Below are 26,022 nucleotides of genomic sequence, written 5' to 3'. Positions count from 1 at the left end.
TGTGGGACAGCAGGGACCCCAGCAGGGCCGTGGGGTTTTGCTGGTCTCATGTGGGTTTGAAATAAAGGGCTGTGTCTGGATGAGATTCCTCTCCTCCTGCTCTGTCCCCCCTGGGCCCACAGACTCCAGGCAGGGGTGCAGCACCCAGTGCTGTGGGTCCCCCTCTGGCTGGTCCCGTTGTCTTGCAGCGGCTCGGGATGGTGAGGAGGTGACAGGAGATGGGGCAGGACGGCAGCTCCCAGCCCATGCTGTGCCTCACCCTGAGCAGCAGCGTGTGGGGTGGGGTGTGCATGATGGGACCCCCAGATCCTGAGGGCGCAACACGCTGAAGGGCTTGGAGCCCACACTCTCCTTGTCCCATGCCAGGGACACACAATGTGCTGGTGCCTGGAGCCAGGTGAAGCCCTTGTAGCAGTGGGTTGGCAAAGGCAGCCTGGCTGTGCCAAGGGCCACCCTCCATATGCAGGCAGCTCCCCCAGGGTTAGTGGGCAGGTGATATGGGGTTAATCCATCCTCTGGCCTCCAAGGGGCAAGGGACAACCAAGCCTTGAAAGCTCCCAGGCCTGGGAGCAAGCCCCAGAGCAGGTTACAGATGCTCCCGGGACATAAAGCACTACCTCTGCCCCTCCACACCCTACCTGTCCATCCATCCATCCTTGAATCCCTGCTCTCCTCTTCCAACCCTTGTCTCCAAATGCTTTCTTTGGGGCTGGGACCCAGCTCTTGTGCCCGAGCCAGGTCTTAAAGCAGCAGGCAGAGAGGCAGGCAGCACTGCTGCCACTCTCCTGGGGCAGGGACCCCTACCCCCGGCTGCCCTGCTCCCCAGGGACGGGCTGGCTGCAGTCATGCTGCCTGCTCTCTCGGGCAGCAAGGGGGAAACAAAAACATCCGGAGCAGCCCCTGTGTCTGTGGAAGGGGAATGAAAGGGCCTTTGCTGGACCGCGGCTGGCCAGTCCCAGGGTGAGAGCAGCCGGTTGCTTTTTATATTTCCTCTCTGAGGGAGCAGCGTGCGGGGCAGGGTGGGTGGTGGGAAGGGGAAGCCGTGGGATGGGGAGCTTGTGCCGACAGCCATAGTTACGTATCCTGCCCTCCCCCATCTGCCAGCACCTTACCCTGGCAGCTTTGGGTCTGCCTGACAGGCGCTTGACCCCAGGGAGGGTCCTGCTGACATCTGGGTAGGACCAGGGCAGCAGTGTAGCAGCTTTAGGTTTCATGTGTCTTCTGTCACCAGGTCGTCCTCTTGTGCAACCTCTGCTCCACCCATGTGGGCTCTATCTCCGGGCCTGGGAGCTACTCTGTTCCAAGCCAGGTCCCCCAGCTCCCTGCTGGGTGTGGGGTTCATGCTGCTCCCCTGTACAAGCCAGGACCTGCAGGAGGAGGGTTTATCACCCCAGTGAGGGCATCTGGCTCATCTGGCTCCTTCGGGGATGAGGGGACATCACATGGAGGGTGCTGGTTGATGAGAAGCTCAATATGAGCCGGCAATGTGCGCTTGCAGCCCAGAAAGCCAACCATACTCTGGGCTGCATCAAAAGAAATACGGCCAGCAGGTCGAGGGAGGGGATTCTGCCCCTCTGCTCTGGTGAGACCCCACCTGGAGTACTGCATCCAGCTCTGGACTCCTCACCACAAGAAGGACATGGACCTGTTGGAGCAGGTCCAGAGGAGGGCCATGAAGATGATGAGAGGACTGGAGCACCTCTGTTATGAGGACAGGCTGAGGGAGTTGGGGTTGTTCAGCCTGGAGAAGAGAAGGCTCCGAGGAGACATTATAGCCCCTTCCAGTACCTAAAGGGGGTATACAGGAAAGCTGGGGAGGGACTCCTTATCAGGGAGTGGAGCGATAGGATGAGGGGTAATGGTTTTAAACTGAAAGAGGGGAGATTTAGATGAGATATTAGGAAGAAATTCTTTACTGTGAGGGTGGTGAGGCACTGGAAGAGGTTGCCCAGAGAAGCTGTGTCTGCCACATCCCTGGAAGCGTTCAAGGCCAGGCTGGATGGAGCTTTGAGCAGCCTGGTCTAGTGGGAGGTGTCCCTGCCCATGGCAGGGGAGTTGGAAGGAGATGATCTTTAAGGTCCCTTCCAACTCTAACTATTCTATGGTTCCATGATTCTATGACACATTCCCATGCCAGCTGTGCCAGTGGCTGGTGGGCTGTATGGGGGAGTGGGTGGTGCAAACCAGCACCTGCACCCCCGGTCGTCCCGGCTGCCAGCTGCACGCGGGCTGTGTCTCTGCTTCTCCCCAGGGTGCTCAGCTCAGGGGAGCCTGTGCCAGCCCCAGGGATGCTGCAGGGGCATTGCTCAAGCCCTGTCCCACTGCAGAGTAAGTCCCCTGGGGAGCCCTATGGCTCTGTGCCCAAGGGGCAGGTGGGTACCCCAGTGGTCACGGGCTGGGGGTAAAGACCTGCTGCAGGGACAGACCCGGCTCTGCTCACCCTGCTCCCGAGGCAAGGGAAGGGGGGCTGCAGGAGCACAGATCGGGGGTGGGTAAAAGCAGGAGAGTGAAGACATCGGTGGGAAAAAAAGAGCTCTGCCGAGGCTCCCCAGGCCACCGCAGGGACCCCAGCCCCCAAGACTCCAGCATGGGGCCGCTGGTGCCTCCCTGGCCCAGGTTGCCGCCAGCTCCAGGGAGTGTCACCACTTATTGTCCCATCCTGTCCCGCTGGGGTCTCCTTCCCTGTCCCCACCCCCTCCTCCCTGGAGCCGGCTGGATTTGAGCTCCCGACACACATTAAAGGCCACAAGTTCGGCCTCGGCCTCCATAAATTTGATTCCATAAATATTAGTTTTCGCAGGGTTTAATGAAGCCGTTATGCCGGGCACGGCCCAGCACCCCGACCCGTGCCCTTAATAAGGGCTCTGTGGCCTCGATTAAAGGGACCTTTCAATCGCTGTCAAGTATTTTTAGAAAAGGAAAAGAAAAAAAAAAAAAGAGAGCGAGAGAGAGGAGAAGAAGACGACCAAGGCAGCGAATAGGGAAAGGAAAATCCCAAACCCGTCCAGTGCAAAAATAGAGAAATAGCACCACCTAGACTGCATCGCCCGGCTCCACTGCCCGCTCGCCCGCTCGCCCAGCGCCGCTGCCGGCTCCGGGCAGCCCTGCGGGGCCTTGTGACAGCCCTGTGTCCCTACCCCGGGCAGCCTTGGGAGCCCAGCGAGCTGGCTGCAGGGTGCTGCCCTCCCGCTCGGGGCAGGGATAGGGGGATGCGGTGGTGGGGAAAGCCGAGGTGCAGAAGAAGGAGGGACTTGGGCACGGTCGGGACACAGGCAGGAGTAGTGTGTGGTGGCCAGGCATCGCAGCGGTGCCTGAGGGAGATGCTGTGTGATACAGGGATGGCTGCTGCATTTTCTCCCCGTGCACTGGAAGGTAATTCCTCCCTGTCACCCAGTGCTGTGGCAGCAAGCGTCCCTTCCCACCAGCTCTCTGAACAGAAATTCCGCCCCCCTGCCCCAAACAGAAATACCCCTTCACCCCCTGGTTAGACAGACGCTGTCACAGCTTCCAGCCCCCTGCCCGCACACCCAGCCCTGCCTGCCCGATCGTGCCTGGGGCTCCTGTCCCACTTGGCCTTATGTGCCAGTGGGCTTTGCCTGGCAGGGACACAGGCTGGCATTGGGAATGCTGATGCCATGGGCAGTCATGCTCCTGCAGTCTGCCTCAGCCCCCCCGGAAGGGGTTGCTGACAGCTTGGGCAGTGTCCCCAGCTGCAGAGCCACCCCTGCCACCAGCACAGGGCAGTGGGGCTGGGGTGGGATCGGTGGTGCTTGGTGCTCGGGCTGTTCCTGGCAGACTGCTCTTCGTCAGCACAGAGCTGTTAATGAGTAGGAGTCATTCTCCTGTGTCCCATGTCCCGTCAGCCCAGCAGGTCACTGCTGCATGGGGAGGAGGCAGAGTCTGCTCCCAGTGACAGGACACTGTCACTGCTCGCTGTGGCCAGAGCTGATGCAGGATGCCGGGGCCCCTGCATGGGTAGGAGCTGCTGTCACAAACCCAGCTCGCTGTCTGCAGCCCTGGGCCTCCATGGGACATGAATGTTGTACCAGTGAGGGCTGGGCAAGGCTGCTGTCAGCCCAGAGCTGCTGGAAGGGGGAGAGACGCGTATGACATGCATGCTGAAGCTGAACGGTTGCAGGCTGCAGAGGTTATTTGGAGGTCTGAGTTTGGTCACTGGCAGCCATAGGGCACTTCTGCCCAGGGATGTGGTGCACTTCCCGGACCCAGCGCCACCCTAGATGATCCTTGTGGCAGTTCCCCACTCCCTTGTGGCAGTGATGAGCAGATGGGGAGTTGGGCTCATGTGGTGGGGGTACAAACCAGCCTGAAAGACCCTGTGGACCTAGCGCAGACTCCAATTTTCTTGTGCCTGTGATACACAGAGAACTGTGCCCCTTCTGCAGCCCTGGGAAGCCAGGGGCAGGGATGGGGAGCGGTGCTGTGACACATCCGCTCTGCTCTGTCTGCTGATGATCACCTTAAGGATGCTCCACTGGAAGGATTAGCCGAGGAGATGTGGAAGTGGGGTGTCCTGGGGCTGCTGGCCAAACCCTCTTGCTCCATCATGTGCAGGAGTAACGGGACAGCCTCACCATCCTGCGCGGTGGCAGGACTTCACAGAGGCTCTGGGCACTGATTTTTGCATTTTGAGTTCACAAAACCAGTACAAAAACCTGATGGAGTGTGGCTACTGAGTATGAAAATCTGATGGAGACACCTCTGGCCAGCTGCACTTTGCCTGCAGCTCCTGCAAAGGAAATGGTCCACAGGGGCCACTGGACAGCAGCATCCTAAGCCCATGGGTACTGCTGGCTCCTCAGCCTGCATCCCTCTTGCCCAAGTTGCTTGGTCCTGCTGAGGCCAGCAGAGCCCCACAGCCCGTGCCGGACTGATGGCTGGGCTGTTCCAGCCTGGCCTCTCTGTGTATCCCTAGGAGTGACCCATGCCCTGTGCCCACCAAAGAGCTGGCGAGGGGACATCCCTGAGAGGGCTGAGTGTGCGGGGGCATCCCAAGGCACTGCCTCACCTGGGAAGGTCCTAGGGAGCCAGAGGGGGTGCAAGCAGAGCCATGCCAGACCCCTCCCTGGCACACAGCTGGGGGAGAACCGGGGGGCCCCGCAAGCCCTCGCTCCTGAAATCAGGGTGTTGTATTTACTTTCCCCTTTTGGCAGCTAGAAGGGGAAGCCCATCCCAGCCCCTCATTGTTGTCTCAGCGAGTTAATCAGATGCCATAATCCTGTTGTGGAAATATCGGGCCTCCCTGGAAACAATGGGGAGCGAGAATATTGTGGTTAAATTTCAACCAGCTGCCTCCCTGCTCTGTTTGATCCCCGCCCGCAGGCCCGGGCCCCTGGCGAGCAGGCAGCGCGGCGGGGGCCGGAGCCCCGGGGGTGCCACCCCGCGCCCACTCCGCCACGGGGGAGCCCCCGCGGGACGTCCCGGGTCGGGGGGGGTGGGTGGGGGTGCGTCGGGCCCGGTGCGCCTCGGGGCGGCGGCGGGGCTGCGCCGGGGGGCAGGTGTCGGCGGGCACCCCCGGCGGGGTGGGCTGCGGGGCTCGGCCGGGGGGAGGAGGCTGCGGGCGGCCCGGGGCAGGTTCCGCGGGGAGGAGGCGAGAGAGGGAGGGCGCTGGGAGGCTGGGACACGGGCAGGGTGCGGTCCTGGCGGTTCCCGGTCCCGGATCTCTTCAATTTCCCCTCTCACTCCTGCCCGGGGAGCGGAGGCAGCGGCGGCTCCGGCTCCGGCTCCAGCCCCGCCGCGCTGACCGCCGGGGCGCAAACCGCGGGGGGCTCCGGCAGCGCCGAGCCCCGCTCCCCTCGCCCCGCAAGCGGCCGCTCGCCTGCCAAAACAAACGGCCCTTCGCTATTTATTGCCGCCGCCGGGCCAACGGCAGCTCAGAGCGGGCCGACACCGGCCCGCCGCACCGGGCAACCGGAGCGCACCCGCGCCGGCCAGCCGCCGCGCCCCGCCGCCGCCACCGCCGCCGCCACCGGCACCGGCACCTGCCCGCCGGCTGCGCGCCGCATGGGGAGCCCCGGGGCGGGCGGCGGGAGCGGCGGCCGAACCTAGCGGGGCCCCCGGAGCCGCCGGTCCCCCGGGCCGCCCCGGGGCCGCCGGGCGCGCCATGAAGCCGGCGCGGCTGCTGCTGCTGCTGAGCGGGTGCGCGCTGCTGCTGGCGCCGGCCGTGCGCGGCTGCGGGCCGGGCAGGGTGGTGGGCAGCCGCCGCCGCCCGCCCCGCAAGCTCATCCCCCTCGCCTACAAGCAGTTCAGCCCCAACGTCCCCGAGAAGACGCTGGGGGCCAGCGGCCGCTACGAGGGCAAGATCGCGCGTAACTCGGAGCGCTTCAAGGAGCTCACGCCCAACTACAACCCCGACATCATCTTCAAGGACGAGGAGAACACCGGCGCCGACCGGCTCATGACCCAGGTACGGCCCCGCCGCCGCCCGCTTCTCCCCCCCGCGCCGGGCACCTGCGGGCACCGGGGGCCGCCCGGGAGCGCCCTGAGCCCAGCTCTCCTGGGACAGCGCGGCCAGAAGCGGGGGACCCGGCGCTGCGGCTTCCCCGTCCTGCCCCGGGCATCCCGGGCATCTCCCTTCGCCGGGCTCCGCAAAGCTCTGCCGCTTGGTCTGGGCTGGGCGCGTCGGAGCCGGAGCGGGCAGCAGCCCGTCCCGCTGCGCCTTGATACGGCAGCAGCCTGCGCCCGGAGCCGGCAGCACCCTGTCCCCCGGGATGGCAGCACCTTGCCCCACTGCCCGTCGGACCCGGTGGCACTCATGTCTGCTGCACCCTGGAGGTGTGCCCTTGTGCCTCCCGAGCCGGCAGCACGCTGCCCCGCGAGCCGGCAGCACCCTGTCCCCCGCGGGGGCAGCACCCTGTCCCCCGGGATGGCAACACCTTGCCTCGCTGCCCCTCGGACCCTGTGGCACCCATGTCTGCTTCACCCTGGAGGTGTGCCCTTGTGCCTCCCGAGCCGGCAGCACCCTGTCCCCCGGGAGGGCAGCACCTTGCCTCTTTGTCCCTCGGAGCCGGTGGCACCCATCTCTGCTGCACCCCGAGGTGTGCCCTTGTGCCTCCTGAACTGGCAGCAACCTGCCCTGCTGTCCCCCAACCCACGTTCCCCTGTCCCTTGAGCTGCCAGAACCTGCCCTGCTGTCCCGCAACCCATGTCCCCCTGTCCCCTGAGCTGGCAGCACCCTGCCCCACTGCACCCACCCTGCTCTTGCCCCTCTGCTCTGCCTCCCAGCTGGCAGAGCAGGCAGCCTGCCTGTCGGAGCCGAGGGGCAGAGCAGACCCTGGTGTGCTGGCAGGGAGGGGAGTGGGCAGAGCAGCAAGCTGGGCTCCAGGGGCACCCTTGCTGTCCTTGTCCCCACTCTGTCACCGAAACCCTGTGCTGTGCCTTAGTGCCCCATTCCTACGTGTCTTGTGTGGGATGGTGAAGGGTGCCCGGTGGAGGCTGCCCTCAATTTGCTGTGCTCAGGGACGGAGACAACCTGTTATTGCAGATGCCCTGCTGCAGCCGGCTGACAAGTGCCCTGGTCCAGTGGGAAGGGGGCGGGGGACACGGACAGAGGACAGCAGCGCAGGGAGCGGGGGGAGGTGATGCTGGACGAAGGTTACTCTGTGTTTTAATATTGCCAGGAGAATGCCTGAGGGTTTCAGGAATGCAGATAAGGAGCCGCACGGCCTTGCTAAGAAACCTGGCCACCAGCCTCAGCACTGGGTTACAGCCTGAGGAAGCTCCCGGGGGAGGCGGAGGGGAGCCAGGGCTGTCCGGCTGACCGCTGCAGCTCCCAGGCTGGGGCTGGCGGGTGGGTGAGCACAGATGGCCATGGTGGCAGGCACTGAGGGGGCTCTGGACGTGGTTTGTGACTGAGGTGTTGGTAACAGCGGGAGGAGAAGCTGCTTGGGTGCTGGCTTGACAGCTCTGCAACCCCACGTGCCCTGGGGCCAGGTCCCTGAGGGCAGGGGCCGTGCTCCAGGGTGGTTCTCAAGCTGGGGGACTGCAGCAGAGGGACCAAGACCCACTGTGAGGCAGCATCAAGCTTGGGGAGTTGCACAAGTCATGGTTGCTGGTCACTGGGGTCCTGGGGCTGGGCTGGAGCCTGCATCCTCTAGGGAACAGCCTCAGGGGTACTGAGGAAGCAGTGAGCTTTGCTAGTCTGTGCATCAGAGAAGCGGGTGCCATCGTATGCTTGAGTTGGATGAAAGAGAGCGCTTCTGGCTGTGTTCCCAGTGCTCCCACCACCTGCCCTAACCCAGCCAGTGCCCTCCGGCACCCCTGGGAGAGGGAAGGCTCCATGTCCCACCTGCCAACCCCACACTTCCCACTGTCCCGTTACCTTGTTGACATGGTACCTGGAAACTCCCTGGTCCTCTTAGGTGGCCCAAATAAGGCCTCCTGCCCCCCGCAGTATCCCTAGCCACTGCACGTTTGTGCACAGATGGGTACCACTGTGGCTTGGGCAGCTCTGCAGGGAATTGTCCCCATTACTGTGGAGGTGGCTTGACTTCTGGTAGCTCACTGCCATCCCACAGCCCTCTGTCTTGCCCTGTGGCCTCTGGCTGTGGGAGATGCCCCCAGATGTGCAAGCTCTGGCTCTGGTGCCATACCTTGTGTTGCTATGGGTTGGGAAAGGCCATTGACCCAACTCCTTGTCCCTTCCCCCAGTGCGCTGGCTTTTACTGCTGTTGACTCACTTCAAACCTGTTTTCTTTCCCCAAGTCCAAGGGTCTGGGTGTCCCAGGCAGCCGGAAGATGCCGCCTGCTTGGGGGGGTGGGTAGTGCTGCTCTCTGCCTGCCTTTCCTTTATCGTTTCATCTTCCTCAAGAATTCCAGTGTGTTTGCTCTTGTTGGTCCCACTCGGAGGCGCTGAGATAAGGCTGGAGGCAGAGCCTGCCTCACCTCTCCACGGCAGACTGGCCCAGGAATGTCCCCGGCCCCCTGCCCCCATGGAGTCCCAACCCAAAGCCTCTCCCTTCCACAGCCATCACCCTTTGCAGCCAACATTGGCCCAACTGGTACCAAGACCATCCTTGCAGTGGTGAGGAATTGCCCATGGAGACCGTGGGACAGGACTCTTGGCTTCCTTTGGGAGAAACCTCACGTGGGGGGCAGATGCTAGTGGGAGCCCTCTTCTCTTGGCCAGCCTCGGGCATTGGGGTAGCTGTCACCAAACATGCTCCATCCGCAACCCCTGTGCTGAGGCTGTGGTCCCACTTGAGCATCCTGCATACCTCTTCTGAGATATCCCTGGGGTCCCTGCTGTCTGTGTCCCACCTTGGAGCTGTGCCCTTCCTTCCAGACCTGCTGTCTTCCCAAAAGGGGTTTGACTACATGGTCCTGTACCCAGCCTGATCACGAGAAGAGAGTGATGCCAGTGCTGGTCAGCAGGGAGAACATCTCTGCTCAACCCAGTCCAAAATCCCTGGGGTCTCCACTGTGATGTGCATGGGACAGCACAGAGGCAGCCAGCTCCGTGTGGTGGCATGGAGCCCCATCCTGCACGGAGCCTGGGGGTGCCCAGTGCCACTACAGGGACAAGCTGTGTCCCCGCCTCACACACTGTCATCACTTGCCTTCCCCCCCAAACCCTGCTATATGCCTGTTGCATGGGTTTCAGCCTCCTGGCCAGGCACCAGAACAGTGCTGGAGCTGGTGAGCCATGGCAAAGGCTCAGTGCCACATGGCTAAGCTCGGACAACCCACTCCAGCCTGGGCCCCGCAGGGCCCATGGGCCACAGTGGCATTTCCACGTCTTTGTCATCACCTTACCATACCTTGTGTTCACCCCCAGGCAGGAGGGGGACCATGCCATGCAGGCAGGCAGGCAGGCATGGTCACCCTGGTCCCCGAGGATGCTGTAGTCCCTCCGGGCTGTGCATGGGGAGGAGGTGGGCTCTCTCTGCAGCCCCCGGCAAGCACAGACCCTGCAGACAACCCAAGCCCACAGGTTTCTTGGTCCCTTCCTACCTGTCTGTGCAGGCAGCAGAGCCCCTGGGCAGGCAGCGTCCGTCCCTACCTGCTCCCTGCCCATCTGTGCCTGCTCCCTGCTGCCCGTGCCTGCTCCCTGCCCATCCCCACCCACTTGCGCTTGCCCATCACTGCCTGCTCCCTGCTCAGAGTTGCCTGTTCCCTGCCCATCCATACCTGCTCCTTTCCCGCTGCTGCCCTGTTTGTCCGTGCCTGCTCCCCACCCGTCGGTACCTGCTTTCTCCTCGACCCTCCCCTGCCCGTCGCTGCCGGCTCCCTGCCCGTCGGTACCGGCTCCCTGCCGGTCCCTGCCCGTGCTCTGACACCTGCTGGCCACCAAAGGCACAGGCAGAGCCGCCCGTCTCGGTAGCCCGGGGCAGGCTGCTCCGGAGCTGTGTGCCCAGCCGGGCAGGCAGCTGGGCGATGCCCCGGGCGGGGAGCGGGGGGAGATGGTGGGACCCTTGGGCAAGAGAGGCACATGCAGGGGACAGGGCAGCCCAGGTGGGTCCCGCTAGGGAAGGGTGGCCTTGATCCAGGGGCTGGTGGCAGGCGGTGTCCCTACCTGGGGGACAGGGGTTGGAGGGTCTCGGTGTTTGTGTGCCAGCAGGGTGCCCCTGGAGGACCGAAGAGTTGGCAGTAGGGGTGCTCAGAGTGGGGTGCTGGCATGGGACGCCTGGAGTGATGGCCTGGGGGATCCAGAGGGGCGTCGTGGAATCCCTGCCTGCCTCCAGCCCTGGAACCCCCTTACTGCCCTTCTCTGTGGGGTCCTCGGGGTGCTGGGGACCTTGGGAGCTGTTTGTGCCATGTGGCAAGTGGTACCACGGTGGTGTTGGATGGGAACAAAAGTCGCTCCCCTCCCTCCTTCTCCACTCACCTGGCAACTGTTTGTCCAACACCTTCCTGGCTTATCTCCCCACACCCAGGGAGCCGTGGGACGAGGGCAGAGGTGCTCCCCCGCCCCATGTGGGGCAAAGGCCTGCCTGGCACTGCCCTTCCCAGAGCCCGGACCCTGCCAAGCGCAAGCTGGTTTCCCCGAGAGCAGCACTGCCCACCTCCCCTGGACGGAGCAGGTGCTTGGGGATAGGGTGAGGGACCATATTTTTGGGGAGCAACTCCCTGTGGAAGCAGTGCTGGGGCATTTCTGAGCCCAGGGGTGTAGCCAGCATCGGGTTTTATAGCCCTGGCTCATGCTCACCGTGACTGTGTCTCATGACCCGTGACATCCCATGATGGGGAGTTCCAGGGCCAAGCTGGGCATCGTGCAAAAATGCCCCCCACAGTGGCTGGTTTTTAGGCTGCTGCCCAGTTGTTTCATTTAATGCTTCCCAGAACTGGCCTCATGCATGACCATAAATGCTCTGTCCTTCACACTGATTTTATAGCGCTCAGGGACCACCCCCCCACACCCCAGCATCTCCTTTCCAGGCTGCACAATCCTAGTCCATTCACCTGTTTTCGTGTAGAAGCTCCTGTATTGCTCTTCCTACATCTTTTCTAGCTCTCCTCCATCCCTTTTGCAGCAGGGGAAGGGACCAGAAGTGCGGTCTGTACTTTTGCAAGCCAAGCACGCAGGGGCTTGGTCCTTCCCTGCGATGCAGCTGTGGCTGGGGGACGTGGGCAGTGCAGGGCAAGGCTGGGAGGGCTGTGGTGTAGACGTCTGGGTCTGTCTGGGGAGGACAGCAGCAGAGGGGGACAAGACAGGACAGTTGCCTTGCTTGTGTGACCTCTGCGGCCACCAGGTCTGGGTCTTTTAGGATCCCCTGGTGTTCCTCAGCCCCGGAATTTCAGCCCTTGTGGTAGGGAGTGTTGGAGGGGTCTTCACCCCACATCCTTTCTGCTCCAGCGCAACAGAGCTCTTGGGCAGGTTTGGCATTTCCCACGTGAGCAGAGGCTGGATGAAGCTATGAAGCTGCCCAGTGCTGTGTCCTTGTGCCTCAGGACTCGAGGAGTGACACCAAGCAGAGCTGTGCTGAGGACTGGGCGGGTTGTTTCATTTGTGCCTGCGAACAGTGCTGGAGACCCTGGGGGATCCTCCAAGCGAGGAGGCAGCAGGGTCTCAACTCCCACATCCTCCTCCTGTCAGCTGGGAGCCCCTGGGGCAGTGCTAGCATGGGGAATGTGGCTGAGGAGCAGAGAGGGTATTTCACCCTGACCAAAGCTCTGCTGCCCGACGGGCTCTTCAACAAGCTGGGAACGTGGGGGGAGAAGTGGAGGGGGAGATGAGCACCCAAATGGGGTGCACATCCTTGGGAGATGTTGTGTCAAACAAGGGGTTTTGGGGCACTGCGAGGAGTCTGGAGGGCATGGGATGGACAAGGCACCTCATGTTCTGAGATCTTCCTCTGCTGGGCCAGCCCTCAGACACTCTGAGGACCCAGAAGGGCTTTGTGGAAACATGATGGGATACAACCTGCCAACCAGACAGCCAACCCCACCTCCAAAAAGCTTTTACTGACTCTGCCTTTCTGCCCCACAGCGCTGCAAGGACCGCTTGAATTCCCTGGCCATCTCTGTCATGAATCAGTGGCCGGGGGTGAAGCTGCGGGTGACAGAGGGCTGGGACGAGGACGGGCACCACTCAGAGGAGTCTCTGCATTACGAGGGCCGAGCTGTGGACATCACGACCTCAGACCGGGACCGCAACAAGTACGGCATGCTGGCTCGCCTGGCCGTGGAGGCTGGCTTCGACTGGGTCTACTACGAGTCCAAGGCGCACATCCACTGCTCCGTCAAGTCAGGTAAGGGCAGGGGAGGGCAGTGAGTGGGGCTGGGAGCCTGGGGAGCCTGGCTGGGTGGGTAGGGTGCTCCTAGGGGGGTGCTGGCCCTTGCAGCCTGATTTCCCTATCAGGGGCAGACAGTTGTGTAGGGAGTGAGTCACACACCTGCGGCCAGCAGTGCCATGGGGCAAATTCCCCATCCCACAGCCATGCAACCAGACCCACCCTCTCTAGTCGCCTCCTTTTCCCACCCCACATCCCCTTTTTTCCCAGCCTGTCCCCCTCCAGTCTGCCCGTCGCATCTCTCTCCCCTGCCCTTGCAGTCCCTTAGTGCCCAGCTGCCCACCCTCAGCCCCATCCAGCCCGGACTGTCTGGGGACAGGGACACCCAGGCGGGGACAGGCCAGGGTGCCCTGGGATCAGCTCTCTGCCGTGCAGCTTCTTCTGCAGAGGGGAGCGGAGCTGGGGCTGCCGGGGGGCAGAGGCACCTGGACTGGAGCGAGGGATGCTGTTGTTGCTGCTGGTGTCTGCTTCCCCCCGTGCGGTGCAGTGGCGGGGGCGGGGCGGGGGGAAGGCTGTTTTCAGGCCCTGCCCGTGTGTGGGATGGGATTGCGTGGGGTGCAAGGCGCCCCCGCAGCCCGGGGAAAAGCTGCCCTGCTTGGGATGCTGCATCCCCGGGTTCCGCGCATCTCCCGGCGGCGCGGCGGCGCTGGCTGCGTGCGGCAGAGGGCAGCAGCGCCCCACGCTGCGGCTCGGACGCTTGCGTGCCCATGTCGCGACAGGCTGGGAAGGGCTCTGCCTGTGCGTGGGCTTGCGTGGGCGCGGAGGCAGCCTCGACCGGCACCGAACCGGCATATGGCCGCCGTGCCAGAGGACCATGTCTGCACCCAGAGCACTCGCCCACGCACAGGGAGAGGGGCCGCGGCGGCACACACGTACCCACAGACATGCCCACGCACCCGTGTGCCACGGTGGTGCCAGGGCTGGTTACACCGGCGCTGCCCCGCGTCCCTTGTCCCCGGGCTCGGCTCCCACCGCACTCTGCCTGTCCTACTGCCCTAGCCCGCGGCCAGCGGCCTGACACCCCCAGACGCCAGCCTGCCCCCCCGCGCTGACCCGCTCCCCCGTGCCGATGCCAGGACGGGCGCAACGCCGGCCGGCGATGGAGGTGCGGCGACCGCGCCGCAGAGAGGGAGCGACGCGCCCCCGAAGAAGAGGGACAAAGCGTGGGCGAAGAACCCCCGCGCCCCAGGGTGCCCTGTGGGGCTGGCCGGAGGAGTGGGGCCAGGCTCCGAAGCAAGGACCATGACCCCAGAGCCTTGGGGATGGCCAGAGGAGTGGGGGGCTGTGCCCCTGGAGAAGGACGGAGGCTCTTGAATCCCGGGATTCTCCCCTGGACCGACCGAAGAGGGATGCCGTGACCCAGGCTGCAGCCCGGGGCCCTGAGGCTTCTGGAGGCTGGCCACAGCCCCCTTGCTCTGCAGCAGCTCCCCAGGGCTCTGGGTCCCACATATTTATACCCGAGGCCGTGGGGAGCCTGGGGATGCGTGGTGGAGGCTGTGGGGTGCAGATCATGACACACACCCCCCAGAGCTGTGTACAGAGGGCAGCCGGGCTGCCCTTGCCTCTTAGTAAATGGCTTTTATTTTTGTACGGATGGCCACGTGGCCTGTTGTATGTATTGTGTCTCCTCGGGTCCCCCCCCCAGCACCTGCTCACCCCTTCATGCCCAGTGCCTGTGCCCCCCACTTCTGCCAGGTGCCCCTCTCGCCCTCCTGACAGCCCCTCCCCATGGCTCTGCCGCCTGCCTGGGGCTGCGGGGTGCAGGATTTGGGACCTGGCCTCCGGGGCAGGCATGGGGTGGGCGCTGCACCTCGGCTGAGCAATAAAAGGATTCTGTCCCAGCGATGGATGCCTCTCTTCATGGGCCTGGGGGCTGGGATTTGGCTCTGCCTGAAGCTGGGGAGGGGTGGGGGGCAGTCCCATCTGGGTGGGGACACTCAGGGATTAGATGGGGGAGTTGGGAGAGGGCCCCGAGGCAGGGCTGGGATCTTGAGGCTGGGCCAGGAGCAGGACCCTAGATGAGATGCCCCTGGCAGACGGTGGGAGGGCATCAGATAGACCCTAAGGTGGGGGTTGCTGGGGCTTGGGGGACCAGGGCTGCTGTAGGAGCTGAGCACCATTCCTTGGGAAGCCAGGGTTCCCCCGCTGAGTGCCAGGATGGGCCCCTGATGACACCAGATGACTTGCTGCATCTTTTCGTCTGGGGAGGGGTAGGACCACTGTGCCACCATCCCAGGCAACAAGCCCCAGAGAATTTGGGTGCTTTACCCTGTGACAACTGCTAGCGAAGCCCTGCTCAGGAGGCTGGCAGCTTTTGCCTGATGATGGCCACAGGCTGTGACACTTTCCTGCAGCTCAGAGAGGGGGTTGTCTGGCATCAGCGGTGCAGGGGTGAGCAAGCGGGAGAAGGGAGCGGGGCTGCAGTGTGGGGTGGGGGTGTGCGGTGGTGCTGGGGGAGGGCACTGCACCCTGCGCTGTTCCTTGTAGCATCCTTCCCAGAGGTACCCGGGACTGCAGGGGATGGGGATGCTATGGGCATGCAGAGTGTGACCAGACACTGCTCCTCAGCCTGCCACCAGCTCAGGGATCTGCCTCCCCTCTTTCAAGCTTCGGGTGCCCCCTGGCACTGCCTTGTGCATTCGGGGCTATGGCTGTGCCAGGCAGGTATCGGGATCTGGCTGTGCAGAAAATTCCCAGTGCCCTGGCACTGTGTCAGGGAGCAGGTGCTGCCACACGTGGCTCGAGCCCCCAAGGGCCAACCCCAGTGACATGGTGGTTGGGGAACAGGTGCCCAGGGAGGCTGGATTGGTGGCTGGGGGTGTGTAGGGGACACATGCACGTTGGTGATGCCTAGGCAGGGTTATCCCTGGGTGGGCAACACTGGGCAGCTTTGGGAAGGTTTTTGTGCGCCGTGGAAGGGTGATGCTGGGGGTCTGGCAGATGGGTAACCCTCCTGTCCTCTCTCTCCCCACGCAGAGCACTCAGCCGCTGCGAAGACGGGGGGCTGCTTCCCCGGGCGGGCGCTGGCGACGCTGGAGGACGGTGCCCAGACGCCACTGTGGGCGCTGCGCCCGGGTCAGCGGGTGCTGGCGATGGACGGAGCAGGCAGGCCCACCTACAGCGACTTCTTGGCTTTCCTGGACAAGGAGCCCCGCGCCCTCACCTCCTTCCACGTCATCGAGACGCGGGAGCCCCCCCGGCGCCTGGCCCTGACGCCCACCCACCTGCTCTTCGTGGCTGAGAATGCCTCGGCGCCCGCCACCCACTTCCATCCCACCTTCGCCAGCCGTGTGCGCCCCGGACATTTCGTGCTGGTGGCGGTGGGGGGAGGTGGTTTGCAGCCCGCTGAGGTGGTAGGGGTGCAGGACCGGAGGGATGTGGGAGCCTACGCCCCGCTGACGCGCCACGGGACGCTGGTGGTGGATGGCGTGGTGGCCTCATGCTTCGCCCTGGTGCAGGAGCAACATCTGGCGCAGCTGGCCTTCTGGCCGCTCCGGCTCTACCACAGCCTGGTGGGGTGGTCAGGGGTGCAGGGGGACGGGGTGCACTGGTACTCGGGGCTGCTCTACCGCCTGGGCAGGCTGCTCCTGCCCCCCGACAGCTTCCACCCCCTGGGGGTACCCCAGGCAGAGAGCTGAGGGTGCACCCCGGCCGGCACTGCTGGCGGAGGCGGTGGCTGTGGGGTGGCTCAGTGGGGGCCAGCATCCCCTCCCAAAGCTGGGTGCTCATGGGGAGCTGCCTCCAGCCCTGCCTGCTCGGGGCACAGCCACCTCCCAGTTAGGGGGCACTGGGGCTCCCCGGTGTGCCTCCTCCATGCCCACCGCCCCCTCCTCACCCCCTGTTCCTGGGGGCAAGGGGGGAGGCAGGAAGGGTCCCCCCTTGGACATGGGGGTGCTCCCGGCTGGATCCACATGCTGCTATTTGTGTGTGTGCGTGTGATGTGCGTGTGCGTGTGCAGAATTAGCTAACGATGGAGGTCTGATAGACGAGGGAGAGCAGGGAGAGGAGAGAGCCCTTGGCTGCAGGCTGCTCCCGCAGGGCTCCCAGCCTGCCTGCACCCGCGGGGGAGGATTTGGGAACGGGGACCCAGTGCCATTTTCTGAGCAGCCCGGGCAGGAGGGTGGGTGATGCCATTCCCACCCCTGGGAGGTGGCAGCTGGCAGGAGGGTGACCCAGGTACTGGGACTGTGCCTTGCCTTTAGCCCTGGATGAGGGTATAGCAGGGCATCAAAACCAGCCCCTGTGTGCCTGGGGGGCACAGACAGAGCTGGAGGGTCTGGCATGGCTCTGGCGCAAGACCCATGACTTGATGGCACAAGTGACGCTGGAGCCAGAGGCTGGGGAGCAGGACCCCGTGCTTTGCCCAAAGCCAGCACCGTAGCCACCCAGCTGGGCATGCCCGTGGGGACACCGTGACAGCACTGGGAGCTCTGGCTGGCAAGAGGAGGCTGGGGAGGCAGGCGTGTGGGCAGCAGGGTGCGAGTGCCAGCCGGGCATGGGCACGCACTGGGTGGGAGCAGGGGTGGGGAGAGCCAGGGCTGCAACCCCAGCCTGCTGGAGCCAGGGAAGGAAAGCGTCTGGGGAGAAAGCGCTCCCACCCTTGCCTTCCCAGCATCCTGTCCTGAGCTGGCTCAGCCCAAAGCCAGGCTTTTCCCACCCCAAAGCTAAAAAACTCCCCATGCTCCAGACCCTGCCTTGGCCTCACCTCCCCGGCCTCCCCAGCACCCCGAACCCTCAGGGTAACTCATTGCTGCTCACCCACTCCTGGGACCCTGGCGGGGCGGGTTCCCATCAGAGCTGCAGCCACACAACTCCCCCCCAAATCCTAGCTAGAGCCTCAGCCTCCCCCTGCTCCACATTAGCGGAGGTGAGGGGGCTGGGGGGGGCTGTTGTGACCCGCATCCCCCCTGCAGCATCACGCGTCTTTATTTATTTATCTGCTCTTTGTATGTACCATAGATGGGAGGCAGCGTGGGCGATTGCAGGGTGAGATGGGAGCGGGCCCGGGGGGAAAGCTGTTTGGTTGGGGAAGGTGAATTTTTTTTTTTTTTTTTAAACAAAAAGCAGAAATTATTTAAAGATTATTTTAAAGCACAGTTTTTATGGTGATTGTTGTCCAGGGCGAAGTGAGAGAGCGCGAGCGCGGCTGACAGCAGGTGTATTTTTGTCTCTTCACTGGATGTACCTTTCCTGGTCGGGGACACGGCCCAATAAATCCATCGTCTCCCAGCGGGCGCTCCGAGCTCTGGTGTGAGGAGGGGCAGGCAGGGATCAGGGACACTTAGTGCCCATCATAAACAGGGCAGGCAGGGACAGAAAGTGTCTTGCTCTTCTCTAGGAGCAACACTTGGCCACCCCAGTGCCCCCCACCAGTAAGGAAGAGCCCTCCTTCCCCATTTCCCTGTAGCCGGGGGAGGTGGGCAGCCTCTTACAGGTGGCAGGGAGGCTGCAGAAGTGACCCAGCTTACATGGGACCAAGCTGTAACCAGGACCACCTGGAAACTAGGGCAAGAGGGGCAGGACGTAGTAGCGACAACCACCACAGGACTGCTGGAGACACCTCTCCATCCAGGGCTCACCTGGCCATGCTGGGACAGCCTTTTCCACCCTCTCCATCACCACAACACCCGCTAACCCAGTGCTCTTGGAGAAGATGGACCCTGTACCCTGCACGCCGGGTTTCCGATGTCACTTTAGCCTAGTGCTAGTCACTGCTGCCTCTGTCCCCTTGTCCCTCGCTAGCCCTGTTCCCCCTCCACCCCATCCCCATGCCAGCAGAAGGGAAGACCACCAGCCAGCACCCCACTCAGCCTCCCCTTACCTGTGCCACCCACACACCCCTCTGTGCACCCCCTGCCCCATCTCCAAGCTGCCCTGCCTTGGTTTCCCCAGGGGGGCTGGGACCGGGGTCCCCCCAGGGCTTTCCCTGGACCCCACAGCATGGCGCGTGCGGAGCAATTCAGCAGCAGGCTGTCAGCGAGGGCCCTCATCACCGTGGCTAATTTAAGGGCTCTGCGAGGCGGCTGAGCTAATTTAATTAGGTTCTTATTACAGAGAAGGACAAATTGGTCCCTAGGGGGGCCACGGGGTCAGGCCTTTGAGAAGCACTTTATGGAGTGAAATTTCAATCAAGCTGCCGTCGCAGGCGTGGGGTGGGCAGCCGGAGGCAGTGGATGCGCAGGGAGAGGATGTGCCCTTTTGGGTGTCCCGTGGCGCTGCGGGCAGCCTATCTCCAGGCCCAGGTTTTTAGGGTATCAGGGAGCGTGGGGGAGCAGCTCCTTGTCCCGTTAGGAGGATGCTGCAGGGTCTCAAGGGGCTGCTTCGGGGTGGAAGCAGGGAAAGTGTGTGTGTGGGGGTGGTCCTGGCTCTGGGCTGGCCCCAGGGCAGCAAAAGAAAGGGGGCACACCCATAAATAAGATTCTGTGGTCTTTCTGAAGCCCCATTAATTCCCCTCTAGACCCATAAAGCCCCATGGCAAAGATGGTGAGGACGAATTGATGTCCAGCTGACAGACTGGACTTATGGGGGCTCTTCCTTCCCTGGATGCTATCCCCCACACCCCAGCCCTTTGTCACTCAACCCCAGGAGAGCCAGGGCAGTCTGGGGGCTGCCCCACTGCTCATGAGCACCTGAAGCAGCCCCATCTCCCAGGGTGCCAGTCCTGAGCAGGGGGGGGTCCCACCAGGGTCCTGGCTGGGTGGTGATGGATGGGGATGCTGGTGGGTGGCCGGCAGAAGGGCCGGGGCTGGAGGGTACCACAATGGATGTCTCTCCATCAATTTGTCCTCATTACCATGTGAATGGTGGGCGGGAGGGAGAGGAAGGGCATGTGGCGAAAGGAGAAACCCCCCACATGCTCCCATCTGGGGTAGCGTGTCCCCCCCCATCCTTCCAGCCCTGTCTGAGCATGTTAAACCAGCGCCAACACCCCCCCGGCCCCAAATTCAGGGGAGGAGAGGTACCACCCCCTATTCAGCGCCTTGAAAAGGCTACAGGGTCCGGCGCTGTTAACAAGGGGGGACCTTATCCCCGTCCCCGCCTCTCCCGTCTGTCCCTTGCGCCATGGCCTTCTGCCATGGCAGCGCCAGCCAACCCCGGACCCGGCCCCAGGCTGGCACGCTGGGTGCTGGGGTCCCGGCAAGGGGTGGTGGGAGACGTCGGGGCTGGGGGAGTGGGAGCAGAGCACCCCGAAAGCACCTCCTGCTTGTGGGTAACGCACATTTGAGCGGTGTGTGCAGGAGATGACGGCAGGGTGCGGATCCTGCAGGACTCCAAGACTAAACCTTCCCCTGCGGAGGGGGGAATATCCCTGGGCAAGAAGCTCAATTGTCCCTGTGGTCCAGGACCTCTGGGTCCAACCAGTTCCCCATCCCCTGGGCTGTGACAGTGATGGGGGGGGGGTGTTGTCACCCCGAAATATCTGTTCCTGCTGGCATTGGGACAGCAGGTTGTGGGCATCCCCCTCCTGGTGAGGGCAGACTGACCCATAGCCCCTCCAGCAAAGCCCAGGAGAGACTGCCCAGCCCGGCTCAGCCCTGCGCGCTGCCAGCCGGCGTGTGCCCGCAGAGGGAGCCCGTACCAGCCTCCCACTCTCACTTGCATTAGCTTAATTTAGCTTAATGGCTTTTCGGAGTGCTGCTGCTGCTCCGGGGGCAGGGGCAGGACCCTGCTCTCTGCAGCTCTGTTAGGGTGGGGGGCTCAGTGCCCCGGCCCCAGGCCCACAGGAGCCCCAGGAGGGTGCGTGGTGTGGGATGTGGAGTCCATCCTGCACCCCAAATGCCTCTGCCATCTCCCCCTTTGCCCAAGCCCCCACCTCCTGACCCTCTCTCAACACAGCTGTGGCACCCAAGCGTGGGGTCAATGTTGGGAGCCCCCACCCCCATTGCAGGGTGGTCCTGCCCCTCCCCAGGTCCCTCTGCGTGCACTTGGCAGCTTCCCCCAGGCAGGGATGGAGGTGGTCTAGCAGGCAGCAGCACACCACAGCCCGCTGTGCCTGTACAGCCACGGACAGACAGACACACACATCCACCCCCGACACATACCTTTATCCCCCGGACAGACACACGCCCACCACCCCACCAGTCGGGCATGGACACCCCCCAGGTCTCAGCATCACCATCCAATCCCCCAAATTACTCTTTCCAGCCCAGACACTTTATATCCCAGGCAGTGTCTGAAACATCCAGTTGTCCCTGTGTCCCTGATCCCTGCCCACTCTGGGGACAGGCAGGGGCACATGCTCATGGCCCATGGCGATAGCATAGACACTGTGAGGACCACAGGACACAAGCACCGCAGGGCAGTGCCCACCTCTGCACCCGTGCCCACCCCACATCTCCCAGGTGCAGAGAGCATCCCTGATCCACGGAGGCGGCTGACACCCTCTTTCCCTGCCTGGAGCCAGCCCTGCCAGCCCTCCCGCTGGAGGGACACCCTCTAGCACCCTCTCCCATAGTGCGGGGTAGGAACTAACACACCAAAGCCCACCTTTCCTTTCCTGTATCCCCTCCCTGCTGCAGGGTGGGCAGAGTTGGGGTGGTGCCGGTGGTCGCCCACCCTCGGTGCAAGGAAGGGGCAAGCGGGGCCGGATGGGCACTGTGCAGGGGGTCTGGCAGCAGGCATCAGCCATTACCTCATACACAGTCCCGTTACGAGGTGGGAGGCTCCCACCGCCAGCAGGATACGGCCCCAGGGGAAACCCCGCAGGTATGCGGCACTGACCTTCGGCGAGTGGCTCTGGGGTGCCCCGGGCGGTGGGACGGGGGTGTGTGAGTATGCGCCCGCGTGCAGGGGACGAGTAAGAATCTAATCAGGGTCCTTTTCCTTAATAAATCATTCATCTTAATCCAACGCCCTCCCTCCTGCTCTAATAACTCCCGGCGCTGGGCCCCACAGCCACAACAATGCGGCTAATGGAACGATTTATTTTCATAATGGTGCTGGTGGGGAGAAGGGGCGGCCAGGGTGGGGGTGGCACGCTCCAGGGCAGGAGTTTCTAATTAGTGAATGAAATTTGATGTAAGGCTGGAGGAAGATGGATTCGCCGCCTGACAAGGGGCCTTTCAGCTCATCAAAGCGCCCGAACAGGGAGGTAAATTAAATTATTTCCAATTCTTCACTAACCTCCAGGGAGTCACCCTTCCACCAGCAAAAGGTGGGTCCGTTCCTGAAATGAAGAGGCACGTGAAGGACTGAGGTTGAATGGAAGGGACTCTGTGAAGGGATGGCTATGACAAGATGGGATGGGATGGGATGGGATGGGATGGGGTGGGACAGCGGAGCAGGTCAGGCTGCCACTGACTTTGCTGGAAGAATGGGGAGGCAAAACGTGGTGACGGAGAGAAGAGTTGCAAATGGTCAATAAATAAACAACTCCAGGGACTAATGGCTAATTTGCAGCAAGTTTTCCATCCATGCCTGTCACCTAACCAGACCGGGAGCAGGGCTGAAGCACTGCTAGTGCTGGGGTGGAGCGGAACAGCCTGGCAGCGAGGAAACAGCACCCAAACCTCCGTGGGGTCTGAGCAGGGGCAGCACTGGGTTTTGAAGGGGTGACTGGTGCTGAAGCAGGAGAAGGGTCCAGCGCAGGGAAATGCTTCGGCAAAGGCCCTTGTTCTCACAGCTCTGTACGATTTGAGGCCAATGCCGGTGTTGTTAATGTTCATGGCATAAAAGCTGTTCTTGCGATGCGCAGTGGTTTTTTTCTAAATCCCCAGCTCCTGGAGTTCCGTGATGGAGGCTCAATTTTTATAGAGAATAAGTGCACTCCCCCCTAGCACTCCTGCTTGCAGAGGGACCTTGCAGTGCCAACCTGCTGCTAGCCCAGGTGTCCCCAATACCGGAGTGCAAAGAAAAAGGCTCGGTGCTACATGGCTGAAACCAGCACCTGGCTCTCCCTGGAGCAGGGAGAATTACAAGCCACCCCGAAAGCACCTGAGGCTGCTCCACAGCTCCACTCCCTGCGGGGCCGAGGAAGTCCATTCAGGGACAGCAGGCAGATTCCCAGGGGACTTTCCGTACGAAATCATGGTCTGCGTTTCCTGCAAGATCTCCTGCCCACGCACTAGCCACGCTCAGCACCACCGAGCAGCCGCAGTCACAGCAGAGCCCGGAGATGGAAATAGGGGGAATAAGGGGGCTGTGTCTTATTGCAAAGGGCTGAGGAGGCCTAGGGGGGGGACAGGACTGGGGGCGCTGCAGCTGTGTCGGGGACTTGCGGCAGGCTGGGGACCGTGGTCCCCTCCCCGCAGCTGAGCTAGGTGGAGCTGGGACAGGCGCAGAGCCGGCTGTGCTGACCCAACACTCCAGGAATTTAATTTGTTTAATATATTCCCTGGGAAAGAAGAAAATAAATAAGTGGCACCTTGCGTGCCCCCATGTCTCACTCTCGCAACGGAGGTGTCAGTTTAACGAGCTGAAGCCCTCAGCCTGATTAACCAGCCGCTGCTCCCGCTAATAGGGAGCCGCCGCGCAGCGTGATTGATGTACGGAGAGCATTAGCCCCCGCAGCCTGGCGTTGGACCACCGGGTGGGGGCACCCTGCCCCCCCCAGCCCCCTTGCTCTTGCCCTCCCATACCCAGGCCCAGGTCAGGGGCAAGTCAAAGGCTCCCTTTTGCCCTGGGGTGAATTATCCTGGCCACCGCTCTGTGGCGTAGGCAGTGCTCAAAGAGGTGGGTCTGGGGTTGGTTTTGCCTCTAGAGGCAAGGACACGTTGGTGGCTTCCCATCAGATGTGGGACTGCGTGGCAGCTCCTCAAAATAAGGGCTGAGGGCTTGTTGTGCAGAGATTTTGTGCTGAGCTCTAGGTCTCGGCCACGCTCTCCCCCATGGGCTGGGGTAGGGACACTTGGGGACACTGAGGCACAGGGATGTGCTGGAGGCCACAGCGGCAACTTGGGGCGGAGCTCATGAGTCTTGGTAGCTCCTTCAAGGCTTTAATCCAGCAAGCCCTTACCATACTGCTAGGAAGAAAAAAATGCGTGTTCTGACCCCCTCCTTGTCCCAGCTGTCCCTTGCTCAGACCCTTCTGCAGTCCTACTTGCCTGTCCCTGCATCTGTCCCCCCCCTTATTGAGGTGTCCCTGGGTCTCACTGCAGAGACATTGCCTGCTCCCATCGTCCCCGTCCCACAGCATCGCCACCCCCTGCCCCCGCCTTGGGAAAGGGTTAATCAGCAGCCAGGGAGACAGGGTAATAAATGGCCGTTATCTCGTTAATGAGCTGACATTAATTAGAACCCAAGGTCCTGGGAGGAGCAGCTGATTTACCCAGTCACCCTGGGAGCAGGTTAGGAGCTGACTCCATGGAAAGGCCATTAACGGGGAAGAGGTGAGGCTGTGCTGAGGGGGGGGTGGCATGTGTGTGAGGTGTCTCTCTGCACCCAGCCCTGTCTCCCTTCCCTCCCAGGGAGCAGCTCTGGCCTTGGATGAGACCTAGCAAAGTGAAACAGAGGATCCTGGAGGCGACAGGAAAAAGCAGGGCTGGAATCTTCTGGTGTGCCCAGCAATGGGGGTGCCGGGGGGAGGAGAGTCCCTGTGCCAGGGAGGTGTGGCGCTGAACACAGTGTGCCGGGGCAGTGTGCTGGGCAAGGGCTGCGGGAACAGGGGCACAGGGAAGCAGCAGGAGGGATGCTGTGCATTCAGTCACTTCCCTGCTTTCCTGGATGACGCTGGCCTACGGGGGATGCTGGCTGTTTAAGCATCTCCCCCCAAAAGCCAAGGCCTGGGGTAAGGACAGCTGTTGAGGCTGAACCCAGGTGCTGCCAGAGTTTATTTTGGGGCAGTAGGATAGAGGAGATCTCTGGGTGGGTGCTGTGGGCTCATGGTGTTTCAGGATCTAAGAGGAAAGGGGTCAGGGGCTAATGGGACTGGAAATGTGGCAGTCAGACCCTGGGTCCTTGCAAGAAATGGATCTGAGCTGCCCATGTGTCCCTGTCTCTCCAAGCTGTGCATTGACACCGGGGCAAGCTGGCTGTCCCCAACCCTGAGCACCTCTATAGTACATCGCTGCATCTCAGGGAGCCAAACCAAGAGCTGATGGAGGGGAGTCCTAGGGCATCCCCTGCCTGTCTCCTGTAGCTGCTTGGCCTGCTTGATCCTGCAGGATGCTGCTGCCCCAGCCCTCTGCTGTGTGCTGGGATCAGGTGTGACAATTCTGAGCTGCCCTGGATGTTTCTGCTGGGGGCAGGCACCCTCCCTGCCCCACAAGCCTTCCCATGCTGGTTTGCCATCCCCTGGCTCCAGGATGTTAACATGTTTTTTCGGCTCAGCCTTGCCATGTCCCATTGGAGATGGGGCTGCTTATTTGAGGAATTGCTTGGCTAAATAAACAGCTGCTCAGAAATCCCAGCAGGAGGCCTGTCTAGGAGGGACTGAGCGGTGTTTGCTTTGCCAGTTAACCCCTTTGCTCAGGGCAAGTACCTGGGGCTCGGTGCTGGGTAAGGTGGGCAGGGGGAGTTGTGTACCCCACCAAGCCTGTGCAGAGGCAAGGGGATGGAGGCATGGAGACTTCTGCCTCCCAGGACAGATCCCTGCCTGTTGGACCCAGCAGCTGACGTGCCAGGAGGGAGAAGCCCTCGGGAGCCTGTGGCTGGCCCAGAGGTCCCTGGGGTGGGCAGGAGCAGGCAGAACCATGCAGGAGGGGATGCAGGCAGGGACAGGGCAGAGGTGCATGGCAGTGCCTGAGCACAGCACTCCCAGAAGGAAGCATGGAGGTGGCTTTGGTGACTTGCCTGGCACTTGTCTCTTACCACCACTGGTGGAAGGGGAGACCCCTAAATAGAGATGGGGAGCCCTGCAAGCATGTTTGTGGGGCTCTGCAGATGGCTGCTCTGCTTCCACAACGGTGGTGCAGACACCTCTGCCAGTGTTTCTGCAGAGGGGACAACCACCAAGCAGCCCGGGGCTGGCTGTGCCAGGGCTGACACAAGCTGGGCTCAGCTCCCACCATTGTGGGGCTGATTAAGGGCCATTATCTGGTTGGTTAACAGGCCCCAAGCCACTCACAGGTGACTTCAACTGTTCATTTAGCCACAAATCACCAAGGGGCTGGCAGTTTATTTACCTTCCCCACCAGCCTCCTGTGGCTTCCCAGACTCCAGAGATAGCAGCTGGCCCTGCTGCGAGGGGCAGAGGGAGGGCAGTGCCCCACTGCAGGCAGTAGCTAGGGCTCCCACAAAACCTGGGACACCCCAAACTGGAGCAGGTGAGGGGTTCTTACACCCAGTGCTTCTCACCAGGGGCTCAGCCTGCGCTGGGCTGGAGGCTGCAGAACAC

The 26,022-nt window shown here is 62.5% G+C and overlaps 1 protein-coding gene across 1 annotated transcript; it reads left to right on the top strand.

Annotated features, from left to right (window-relative positions):
* Positions 1-6,071: 6,071 nt before the first annotated feature.
* Positions 6,072-17,749, top strand: IHH (Indian hedgehog signaling molecule). The gene is made up of 3 exons (XM_063341378.1): positions 6,072-6,424; positions 12,446-12,707; positions 15,726-17,749. The coding sequence occupies exons 1-3, from the start codon at positions 6,122-6,124 to the stop codon at positions 16,385-16,387; spliced, it is 1,227 nt and encodes a 408-aa protein (XP_063197448.1). The 5' UTR covers positions 6,072-6,121; the 3' UTR covers positions 16,388-17,749.
* The last annotated feature ends 8,273 nt before the right edge of the window (positions 17,750-26,022 follow it).

This window comes from Chroicocephalus ridibundus, chromosome 7 (genome assembly GCF_963924245.1).
Source record: "Chroicocephalus ridibundus chromosome 7, bChrRid1.1, whole genome shotgun sequence".
Taxonomy (NCBI): domain Eukaryota; kingdom Metazoa; phylum Chordata; class Aves; order Charadriiformes; family Laridae; genus Chroicocephalus; species Chroicocephalus ridibundus.
Note: the sequence above shows the minus strand (reverse complement) of the source record. Positions and strands in the feature narration are given on the sequence as shown.